This window comes from Eretmochelys imbricata, chromosome 16, assembly GCF_965152235.1.
Source record: "Eretmochelys imbricata isolate rEreImb1 chromosome 16, rEreImb1.hap1, whole genome shotgun sequence".
In the NCBI taxonomy this organism is placed as follows: Eukaryota; Metazoa; Chordata; order Testudines; family Cheloniidae; genus Eretmochelys; species Eretmochelys imbricata.
In genome coordinates, this window is record NC_135587.1 from 2457681 (window position 1) to 2470117 (window position 12437).

General features: G+C 44.7%; 1 protein-coding gene across 6 annotated transcripts in view; it reads left to right on the forward strand.

Annotated features, from left to right (window-relative positions):
* PNPLA7 (patatin like domain 7, lysophospholipase) overlaps nucleotides 1–12437 on the forward strand; it is a 428589-nt gene that overhangs the window by 19633 nt on the left and 396519 nt on the right. For all 6 annotated transcript variants that reach the window (XM_077836180.1, XM_077836185.1, XM_077836179.1 and 3 more), the window contains 2 exons: nucleotides 2505–2587; nucleotides 7747–7835. In XM_077836180.1, the coding sequence (XP_077692306.1) occupies nucleotides 2505–2587; nucleotides 7747–7835 (172 nt within the window). The remainder of the gene's footprint in view (nucleotides 1–2504; nucleotides 2588–7746; nucleotides 7836–12437) is intronic.

Consider the following 12437-nt stretch of genomic DNA (forward strand, 5'->3'; position numbering starts at 1 on the left):
AGGTAATGATTCAAGCAGGAAAACAGCCTTAAAAGGACACAGAAGTTTTGTTGCATTGCTGATTGTGTTAACTGTCCAAGTGTCTGCAGTGTTCAGGAAGCTTAAAATTAGATGGGTTTAGTTTCTTTAGCATATAATAAACTCCATGGCATCACAATCAATATGTAAATAACTTGGTGTAATCGGGAGATGTCACTGAGTTTGAGTGGGACAGAGGTGAAAATTGGGGGCATCCCTGTGAGGGACAACTGATGGATCCAGTGCACAGGTATAGAAGGAGCCCAAATCTTTGGGATAGAGGTGAAAGGCCCTTCATGGCCTTTTAAAAAATTAAATTTATAACAACTGCTCCTTGTGTATTGGAGACATGTTAAGTTCCTTCTTCAGCTGTCTGTTGTTTGGCCTGGCCTGTCGGAGCAGAAATGGCATAAATGAGACAACATGTGGTGGATCAGAGTCCAAATTCTAGACATCATGTCTCCATGGCCATCAGGGGCTGAAAGTACTATGGAGGCAGTATCCCTGGTGGCTGCTAGGAGGGCCCTTAGTATGGTTCTTGGGCCAGCTTGGGGGCTGTTGTCAGGCTCCAGAGAAAGTCTGCTGGCTGGATTCTTAGCCCTTCTCTCTCTTGACAGATCTAGAACTCATTTTCCTTCTCAACTGGTAAACATTCCTGAACTTTGCAGTGCATTTCCCTTCTCTGCTCTCCCTGCTTTGTGTTGAAACTTAGTGCATTTAGTAAATTTTATTGCACAAGTGAGGGGTGCCTCTATCAAAGGGAAAAGCAGAAAAACACCATAGATTACTGCTGTTCTGTAGTTCCACTGTCAGGCAGTGCTGACAGCTCTTGGTCTCTTTAACTCCTCTTTTTGATTTCCCTACTGTGCAACTCCCGCTCCCAAGAGCTGTCTGAGCTCATCAGAGCTTCTCAAAGTATCAGAAATGTTTTTTCAAGAGTATTAAAAACAAAAAGCAAGCCTTTTATCACCTCGATCACGAGGGTGAATGTGAACTGGACAAATCTTTAACATCTCATGCAATGTTGCTGACTTTAGGTGAGTGTTTTTTCACTGTTTGAAAATAAGGCAGAGCTGGGAATGATTTTTGGGCTTGATGGTTCAGGGGCTACATGGGAAATTCGAATTTCCCTTCAGTGAACTTCAGCTGTTTTATTTTCCTGCATCTCCTTCTGGGCTGCATGTTGTTATGGATAGGCAACTGTCATTGCACATCCTTATGCTTCAGTAGTAGCCATGTAACCAACATAGGCGTCGACTCCATGGGTGCTCCAGACCCACGGAAAAAAAATGGTGGATGCTCAGCACCCAACGGCAGCATCCCCCACCCCCGATCAGGTCCTTCCCCTCCCCCAGTGCTTTTCGCCTGCCGGTGGCCTGGCTGATCAGCACTTTTCTCCTCTCCCGCCCGCTCAGCACCTTCCGCCCGCTGGTGATCAGCTGTTCAGTGGCGTGCAGGAGGAGCTGGGGGGCAGGGGGCAGAGTGAGGGTAGGGTGTGCTCGGGGGCGGAGTTGGGGTGGGAAGAGGCTGGGTGGGGTCTGGGGTAGATCTGAGGGGGAGTACCCCCTGGTACATTAGGAAGTCGGCACCTCTGGTGACCAGCATTGATCTGCCATAGCTGAGAGCTTTCTCTAGCATCTAACCATAGTCTGCTAAAGGACTCTGAGAGCATAATTGCAGTAAGCATCTTTCTCACAGACCCTGTAAGAGCAGGGCCTGCTCTAGATAAAGAGGAGCTTTGGAAATGGGAATGGTTCCTAAAATCGCCTGCCGCAGATGGCATGACTGGCAGTTGTTCAGCACTGTAGAGATTCTGCACCTATGACGTTAAAGCTGCTTGGAAAGTATGAGTGAAACATATCCTTCAGGGAGTAATACTTAGAAATCCTAATGTGTTCAGAGCTCTACCTCTCTGGGGTGGGGATGGTGAGAAGAGACTTCTTGGACTGTCCTTATTTTCTGTTCCTCTCCTCACTAAGTGTTATGATGACCTTCTCTTCTGGGAAATAAGCACTTGAATTTGGCTCCCTTTGGTCAGTGCTGCTTCCAGGACTGACTAGGAGAAGCCTCACACTCTGACTTCCCTACCACTTGTATTTTTTCTATCTCCATAGCAGTTTTTGACCCCATGATACCTACAATCAAGGTTCCTTGGAATGCATCCCATAATCAACTACATTGTGAGGCAAAAGTAACACAGGGTTAAATCAGTCCACTGACAGCTTGAACACAGGTAGCTCATCATCCAAAAAGAGTGTTTGGACAGAATAGGTTTCTTTCTTGTCATTCATTTTAAATTGTACTGACAAAAAGGAGTGGGGTTTTGGCCTAGTCTCCAACAGGAAGAAGTTGTGTTTCACATGAATTTCTGTTAATAATGTAAGTTGGATTCCAACTAGTGAGCAAGGTCAATGCACCTGCATGCTCCTCTTTCCCCTTGTTACAAACTATCTGCAGAGTTATTTGATGATTCTTTTGTGTTTCAGGACAACCTCAGCCACAAGTGCCTCAGTACAGATTTCGCAAGAGAGACAAAGTCATGTTCTATGGGCGGAAGATCATGAGAAAGGTAAGTACACCTAATGGAGAGGGAAGGGAGAGTGGAAAATAAAGATTAAAATCCAGGAAGATAAATGTGAACTCCCAGATGCCTGACCTGCTTACCCTGGTTATTAGCCCCAGCCCCACTGCATTTTTTCAGAGGAGAAGTCTCTAATACGTTGGGTTGGTCATCCTGGATCATATGTTTTGTAGTCAGTATCCTGTTAACAGGTAGTGGGTAATGCCTGATGTTTCAGAGCAAGTTCCTCTTTCCCCTTGGAAAGAATGCACTTGTTTAGTTTTGCAGGGCTGTGTGTGGAAGGGAAAGATTCCTTCCTAACTCTTATGGTTATCTCCATAGCTGTAAGGAACAGTCAGCATGGATTCACCAAGGGCAAGTCATGCCTTTCACCTTTTCACCTAGTTGCCTTCTATGACGAGATAACTGGCTCTGTCGATGAGGGGAAAGCAGTGGACATGTTATTCCTTGGCTTTAGCAAAGCTTTTGATACGGTTTCCCACAGTATTCTTGCCTGCAAGTTAAAGAAGTATGGGCTGTAAGGTAGATCATCGGTTCAAAGGGTAGCGATCAATGGCTTCATGTCTACTTGGCAGTCGGTATCAAGTGGAGTGCCCCAAGGGTCAGTCCTGGGGCCGGTTTTGTTCAATATCTTCATTAATGATCTGAAGGATGGTGTGGATTGCACCCTCAGCAAGTTTGTAGATGACACTAAACTGGGAGAAGTGGTAGATATGCTGGAGAGTAGGGATAGCCTATAGAGGGCCCTAGACAAATTAGAGGATTGGGCCAAAGGAAATCTGATGAGCTTCAACAAGGACAAGTGCAGAGTGCTGCACTTAGGACGGAAGAATCCCATGCACCCCTACAGACCAGGGACCAAATGGCTAGGCAGCAGTTCTGCAGAAAAGGACCTCGGGGTTATAGTGGATGAGGAGCTGTATATGAGTCAACAGTGTGCCCTTGTTGCCAAGAAGGCTAACAGCATTTTGGGCTGTATAAGTAGGAGCGTTGCCAGCAGATGGAGGGACGTGATCATTCCCCTCTATTCGACATTGGTGCGGCCTCATCTGGAGTACTGTGTCCAGTTTTGGGCCCCACACTACAAGAAGGATGTGGAAAAATTGGAGGGAGTCCAGCAGAGGGTAACAAAAATGATTAGGGGGCTGGAGCACATGATTTATGAAGAGAGGCTGAGGGAACTGGGATTGTTTAGTGTGTGGAAGAGAAGAATGAGGGGGGATTTGATAGGTGCTTTCAACTACCTGAAAGGGGGTTCCAAAGAGGATGGCTCTAGACTGTTCTCATTGGTAGCAAATGACAGAACAAGAAGTAATGGTCTCAAGTTGCAGTGGGGGAGATTTAGGTTGGATATTAGAAAAACTTTTTCACTAGGAGGGTGGTGGAATCTCCTTCCTTAGAAGTTTTTAAGGTCAGGCTTGACAAAGCCCTGGCTGGGATGATTTAGTTGGGGATTGGCCCTGCTTTGAGCAGGGGGTTGGACTAGATGACCTCCTGAGGTCCCTTCCAACCCTGATATTCTATGGTTCTGTAGTTACCAGTTTTATAACCTGAGAGATGAGACATGATTGCCCAGGTCTTAGCGTGTATAAGTATAAAACTTCACTAATAGTTCCTAAACTATCCAAAGACCCCCTTTCTGTCCCTACATTTTAAAATCCATTTCAAGTGTATAACTTGGTGACCTCCTGAGATCAATTTGTGTGTGAAGTTTATTTTTTAAAACTAATGTATATGTTGTTAAATGCTGAGGTAGAGAGAGAGAGTTTAAAATGAACAATTCAGTTTCTTTGAAAAATACTCCATCCTTGTTTCTATTTTTAGGATTCTCTCTATGTTTGTGGTCTTTTATTTTAAGCTTCTTAAAACGGAGACAGAAAACTAGTTGTGAATTAATTTGAAACTTTAGTAAGGTAAATGGAGATTTGTATTTAAAATACTTCTACACTTATCAAAAAAATGAATGAATAAACTTTTGTGTTGTCCTTAACATTCAAGCTCCTTAATGGGGCATGCATTTTAACTTGAAACTTACACGTACTGTTACATTTGGAAATAAGATAATTAAAATTACTTCATCCTTCATATGAAAAAAAACTGCTAAGACCTTGGTGTGATGGTTTATTCTTGATGTCTGTTTAATCCAATAATCTTCATTAACACCTATAACAGCTCCCTACCCTTTATGTGTAAGTGATGGCAGAGACTCTTGCTATCTTATTTTTCCAGGTAATCTGTGCTTTATTTTTTAGTTCTAATCTGAATACCGGCTTGGTAAAAATGGCATTGTGGGGTTCCGTGATTGTTTTATCTCTAGGACTATGTAATCAGCGCATGAGGTGTAAGATAAATCAGGAAATGCAGAAATTAAGATTCTAAAAGATGCATTACACAGGCTTTCTTGTAGGTGTGTGTATTATGGTTTTTCATGTAATGACATAATGGATAATATATTGCAATAGCCATTTAACAAGGAATAGAAAATGTGACATATGGGCATTGTGGCCGAGATCCCATTATTGTAGGAATCTTGGAGTTCTGACTTCTTTTAACTCTGCTATCTAGTGATTCTGTATCCAGAAAGTCTGTATATGGGGGAGAGAATAAGTGTCTGGAGACCTGATGAGGTGGCTAGAGGTTCCATGTTACTTATTTATTATTTATATTACGATAGTGCCTGGGTGCCCCACTCATGGACCAGGACCCTATTATGGTAGGTGCTGAACAAACCCAGAATGAAAAGACAGTTAACAATCAATTGAAAAGTGTGTGTGTCTGGGCAAACAGCATGTGTGTGCAGTGTGCAGTGCATCTCTAGATAGGCAAACGCTCAGGCTTGGTGCTGATTTCTACTGCTCATGCCCACTCTGCAATTTTCAAAAGTTCCTGAATCTTAAGTTCCAGACAGACTTTATTCAAGCTGAATTGTAAATGGACTCTTCAGTGACTCTTTGAGTCTGCATGCCATATTTCAAGTTCAAAAATTCACCTGTGTTCCTGTATGGGTAAAATTATGACTGTAAGGTTTTACACCACGTTCAGAATGTGCATTCAACCATACCAAATTCAAAAATGGCTGACTGGATTGTCCTCAGACTTTTCACACATGGATCAAACATGAGCACTTCCATCACAAAAGAATTTAAAAATAAAAAAAACACGTGAATGAGGAAAACAAGATAATAGTGGAACTGATTTTCAGGCAGAATGGTAGCACTTGTTATTAAATGACTCCTGTTATATTTGCAAACAAATTGCCCGTTTTCATACGGAAGTTTTCAGTAGCAGCAACATCCAACTTATTACTATGACAGGCTCTGGGTAAATCCACTCTTGAATGAAGTTCTCGTTAAGCTGTACTTAACATCTTTGTGTGTTTTCTGCATCAGTGATGTTTCCATAGACTTTGCCATTTTGAGACACTTTGCCAGGATTTGCCTTAGAGCTGCTTAGCTGCCTGTCTTTGGCGGTTGTTCTATTTCTGGTGAAATGCCTGTCCGCCATGACATGCCTCTCTTGATCTTTGCAGTATTGTTTGTTGCAAATGCCAGTTCTTGCTGTCTCACCATGCAGGACTTCTCAAGAGACTGGAGCGATTTCTTGCTTTGTTCATAGGGACAGTCCAGGTTTCTAAGCCTCATTCCATTCCTGAAAGGACATCCTTAGCCAATTTGGCAAATATAGGTGTTCATTCTGAGTTCAGTCTTCCTAAATGCACTTTGATCCCAATTTTGTTCTTCTGTTGATTTCTTCAAACCAGCCACTCTTTCTCCAGAACGTTTGGTGGTTTTGTTTTCTTTTTTCTTCCCCTACACTGGGATGGAGCGAATGTCGTATTGTTTCCTATTGACAAATGTACGTAAAGAGGACATCTTGATTTTGAAGAAACAGTTTCCTCTCTTAGTAAAGAATGCAATTCAGTTTTTTCCATTTTTGGCTTACATTTAGCTTAATTGTGTGGTCTTCAACAGGCAAGAGAAAGCTTAATGTCCATATGACTCCATGCAAGGGGACATGGGAGCTATGAAGAAACAGTCTTACTAAATCCAGTAGGAATAACTGTTTGTAAAAAATAAATATATGATGGGTGGTCTGGTAGTGCTGTCTGACTAACACTTCCCATTGTAAGATCTGGTTTTGCAGTTGCTTTTAACTTTACCATACTTTCATTGCTTGGGCTGAAGTTTTGGATGTTGGGTATTCAGTCATTTCTGGGCAGGAATCTGGGGAAAATGTGTTGTTTTGCCTATGTTTTTAAAAAAAGAAGGCAAAAAAACCGTTCCAACCCTTTCACTGAGATGCTCCTATTTGAAGGCATTTTGTATTCATATGATAAAATCACCTTTTCTTTTTCTTCTGGAAATTTAGACCTGTGTTAATTTTTATTCTTTGTCTGAAGGTATAAAGCAAGTGAAAGATACTAGTTTCTGTCTGCTATACTTCTGGTAAAGTTAAATTGCTGAGTTTCTGATTTTATGATGCTTGGAGATATTGATGGCCCAGAGACCCACTTGTCTGTTGATGGAAGAGATGAGACAGAGTCTGAAAATTCTCATTACAGAAGCATATAATGGAATTGAATTTCCTGAGGGATAAACGGGATATTTTAAAAAAATTAAAAACTAGGAAGTTTTCTTGATCTTGCAATGTTTTCATTCCTCCACTAAGTGGCACTCCAGTTACTGCATTTATTGTGCTATTTAAGTATTAGGACAGGTGTCCTCATTTATATATTTCACTAAAATGTGTAAGTCTGTTCTTGGCATTGATTAAGTGTATCAGGCCTCAGTGCATCAGGATTAGTGATTGCCAGACTAATATTTACACTTTAAAAGATTACTTCTATGTTTCTGGTGCTTGCAATTCTTGGTCAGAAATACTCTGAGGTTATTCTGTATCTCCCATCACCATTATATTAATTGCTCACTAAAAAGTACAGTGAAACTTCTCTCTAAAAAGAAAATGCCATGATGTAGCACACTGCCCTAGCGCTCATGTAGGTCCTGATCCTGCAAAGCCTTACATATGCACTTAACTTTACATGGATTCCAATGGTACCACACATGTGCGTGACTTTGCAGGATCAGGACCTTTAGAGGGTGTTGGAATTTTCTTGAAACAGATTTTTGTTTTGTTGTTTCCTGTAGGTGACAACTCTCCCAAACTCTCTGGTTGGGAACATGGTGCCTCGTCAAAGGATGCGGAAAAGAGCAAAGGTTTTGTCTTTGGCTAAGAGGTACAGTTACATGGTAATGGAGGTCCTGTGCATTGCTGTGGTCGTGTATAGGTGCAATTAACTTTATGCAACAATTGTAGGAGTTCTAGTTTGGCTCCTGTGGTACTAGGGGTGAAGGACTCCTATTTGTTTTGTAAACTTAGGCCTGGTCTACACTACGAGTTTAGGTCGAATTTAGCAGCGTTATCTCGATTTAACCCTGCACTCGTCCACACGACGAAGCCCTTTTTTTCGACTTAAAGGGCTCTTAAAATCGATTTCTTTACTCCACCCCCGACAAGGGGATTAGCGCTGAAATCAGCCTTGCCGGGTCGAATTTGGGGTACTGTGGATGCAAAATCGATGGTATTGGCCTCCGGGAGCTATCCCAGAATGCTCAGTTATGACCGCTCTGGACAGCGCTCTCAACTCAGATGCACTGGCCAGGTATAGAGGAAAAGGCCCGTGAACTTTTGAATCTCATTTCCTATGTGGCGAGCTCATCTGCACAGGTCACCATGCAGAGCTCATCATCATAGGAGTCCATGCAGTCCCAGAATCGCCGAAGAGCTCCAGCATGGACCGAACGGGAGGTACGGGATCTGATCACTGTATGGGGAGACGACTCAGTGCTGGCAGAACTCCGTTCGAAAAGACGAAATGCCAAAAAGTTTGAAAAAATCTCCAGTGGCATGAAGGACAGAAGCTATAACAGGGACCCGCAGCAGTGCCACGTGAAGATTAAGGAGCTGAGGCAAGCTTACCAATAAACCAGAGAGGCAAACGGTCACTCCGGTTCAGAGCCCCAGACATGCCGCTTCTATGATCAGCTGCATGCCATTCTAGGGGGTGCAGCCACCACTACCCCAATCCTGTGCTTTGACTCCGTCCAAGGAGTGGGAAGCAAAATGGAAGCGGGTTTTGGGGGCGAGGAAGATGAGGAGGAGGAGGTCGCTCACAGCAAGGAAGCGGGGAAACCGGTTTTCCCAACAGTCAGGATCTGTTTATCGACCTGGACCCAGTGCCCTCCGAACCCACCCAAGGTGGGCTCCTGGACCCTGAAAGCAGAGAAGGGACCTCTGGTGAGTGTACCTTTGTAAATATTATACATGGTTTAAAAGCAAGTGTGTTTAATGATTAATTTGCCCTGGCATTCGCGGCCAGTACAGCTAATGGAAAAGTCTGTTAAGATGTCTGGGGATGGAGCGGAAATCCTCCAGGGACATCTCCATAAAGCTCTCCTGGATATACTCCCAAAGCCTTTGCAAAAGGTGTCTGGGGAGGGCAGCTTTATTTCCCTCCTCCATGGTAGGACACTTTACTACGCCAGGCCAGTAGCACATAGTCGGGAATCATTGCAGAACAAAGCATTGCAGCATGTGGTCCTGGTGTTTGCTGGCATTCAAACAACATCCGTTCTTTGTCTCTCTGTGTTACCCTCAGGAGAGTTTTCAGAGTAGCAGCCATGTTGGTCTGTATCCGCAAAAAGAAAAGGAGTACTTGTGGCACCTTAGAGACTAACAAATTTATTTGAGCATAAGCTTTCATGAGTCCACTGAATGCATCTGATGAAGTGAGCTGTAGCTCACGAAAGCCTATGCTCAAATAAATTTGTTAGTCTCTAAAGTGCCACAAGTCCTCCTTTTCTTTTTCCTCAGGAGAGTGATATCAGTCATGGTCACCTGGTTGAAATAGGGTGGTTTTAGTAAGCGGACACTCAGAGGTGCCTGTTCCTGCTGGGCTGTTGCCTGTGGCTGAACAGAAATCTGCCCCGCTGTTAGCCACGAGGTGCGGGGAGGGGGAAGCCATTATCCCAGAGAATTGTGTGTGTGTGTAGGTGTGGGTGTTTAGTTGGGTTTCTGCTGCACATGACCCCAGAAACCGCAGCCCCTCCTTTTAAATGGCCAACCCAACGTCTATTTCGTAGGGGAAATGAGGGCGCTGCTGTTTGAAACCATTCCCACATGTTATGAAGGTTAAAGAAGCCAAAAGACTGTGGCTTGCCATGACTGCCTGCAAGTGGAAATCTGCTGCGTGAGTGATCTCTCACACCAAACCAGCAGACCCTCAATAAGAGGCAAAATGCAACCTTGTAATGAAAGCACATGTGCTATGTAATGTTAACAGCAAGGTTTACCGTGAAAGAGTCAACCCACTGTTCTATAAAATGTGTCTTTCTAACTACCACTCTCCCTTTTTTTTTTCCCTCCACCAGCTGCATGTTTCTCCTTCCCAGAGGCTAACTAAGATTAGAAGGCGAAAAAAACGCACTTGTGATGAAATGTTCTTTGAACTCATGCTGTCCTCCCACACTGACAGAGCACAGCAAAATATGTGGAGGCAGACAATCTCAGAGTGCAGGAAAACACAATATGACCGCGAGGAGAGGTGGCGGGCTGAAGATGATTAGTGGCGTCAGCTTGCTGAAAGAAGGCAGGAGTCAATGCTCAGGCTGCTGGAGGATCAAACTCATATGCTCCAGCATATGGTTGAGCTGCAGGAAAGGCAGCAGGAGCACAGACTGCAGCTACAGCCCCTGTGGAACCAACCGCCCTCCTCCCCAAGTTCCATAGCTGCCTCCACCCAGACGCCCAAGAATGCGGTGGGGGGGCCTCCGGCCACCCAGCCACTCCACCCCAGAGGATTGCCCAAGCAACAGAAGGCTGGCATTCAATAAGTTTTAAAGTTTTAAACTTTTAAAGTGCTGTGTGGCCTTGTCCTTCCCTCCTCTACCACCACCCCACCCGGTGCTTCCCTCCTCCATCACCCCTCCTGGGCTACCTTGGCAGTTATTCCCCTATTTGTGTGATGAATAAATAAAGAATGCATGAATGTGAAGCAACAATGACTTTATTGCCTCTGCAAGCGGTGATTGAAGTGGGGAGGGGAGGGTGCTTAGCTTACAGGAAATTAGAGTGAAACTGGGGGAGGGGGCGTGTTTCCATCAAGGAGAAACAAACAGAACTTTCACACCGTAGTCTGGCCATTCTTGAAACTGGTTTTCAAAGCTTCTCTGATGCACACCACGCCCTCCTGTATTCTTCTAACTGTCCTGGTGTCTGGCTGTGCGTAATCAGCGGCCAGGCGATTTGCCTCAACCTTCCACCCCGCCATAAACGTCTCCTCCTTACTCTCACAGATATTGTGGAGAGCACAGCAAGCAATAATAACAGTGGGAATATTGGTTTCGCTAAGGTCTAACCGAGTCAGTAAACTGCGCCAGCGCACTTTTAAATGCCCAAAAGCACATTCTACCACCATTCTGCACTTGCTCAGCCTATAGTTGAGCAGCTCCAGACTACTGTCCAGGTTGCCTGTGTATGGCTTCATGAGCCATGGCATTAAGGGGTAGACTGGGTCCCCAAGGATAAGTATAGGCATTTCAACATCCCCAACGGTTATTTTCTGGTATGGGAAGAAAGTCCCTTGCTGCAGCTGTTGAAACAGACCAGAGTTCCTGAAGATGCGAGCGTCATGTACCTTTCCCCGCCATCCCACGTTGATGTTGGTGAAACGTCCCTTGTGATCCACCAGTGCTTGCAGCACCATTGAAAAGTACCCCTTTCAGTTTATGTACTCACTGCCTTGGTGCTCCAGTGCCAAGATAGGGATATGGGTTCCGTCTATCGCCCCACCACAGTTAGGGAATCCCCATTGCAGCAAAGCCATCCACTATGACCTGCACATTTCCCAGGGTCACTACGCTTGATATCAGCAGATCTTTGATTGCGTGGGCTACTTGCATCACAGCAGCCCCCACAGTAGATTTGCCCACTCCAAATTGAATCCCGAAAGACCGGTAGCTGTCTGGCATTGCAAGCTTCCACAGGGCTGTTGCCACTTGCTTGTGAACTGTGAGGACTGCTCTCATCTTGGTATTCTTGCGCTTCAGAGCAGGGGAAAGCAAGTCACAAAGTTCCATGAAAATGCCCTTACGCATGCGAAAGTTTCGCAGCCACTGGGAATCGTCGCAGACCTGCAACACTGTGCGGTCCCACCAGTCTGTGCTTGTTTCCCGAGCCCAGAATTGGTGTTCCAGGCCATGAACCTACCCAATTGACACCATGATGTGCACATTGCAGCGGCCTGTACTTTATGAGAAGTCTGTCCATGTCCTCATCATAGAATCATAGAATATCAGGGTTGGAAGAGAACTCAGGAGGTCTAGTCCAGCCCCCTGCTCCAAGCAGGACCAATCCCCAACTAAATCATCCCAGCCAGGGCTTTGTCAAGCCTGACCTTAAAAATATCTAAGGAAGGAGATTCCACCACCTCCCAGGGTAACACATTCCAGTGTTTCATCACCCTCCTAGTGAAAAAGTTTTTCCTAATATCCAACCTAAACCTCCCCCACTGCAACTTGAGACCGTTACTCCTTGTTCTGTCATCAGCTACCACTGAGAACAGTGTAGATCCATCCTCCTTGGAACCCCCTTTCAGGTAGTTGAAAGCACCTATCAAATCCCCCCTCATTCTTCTCTTCCGCAGACTAAACAATCCCAGTTCCCTCAGCCTCTCCTCATAAGTCATGTGTTCCAGCCCCCTAATCATTTTTGTTGCCCTCTGCTTGACTCTTTCCAATTTTTCCACCTCCTTCTTGTAGTGTGGGGCCCAAAACTGGAC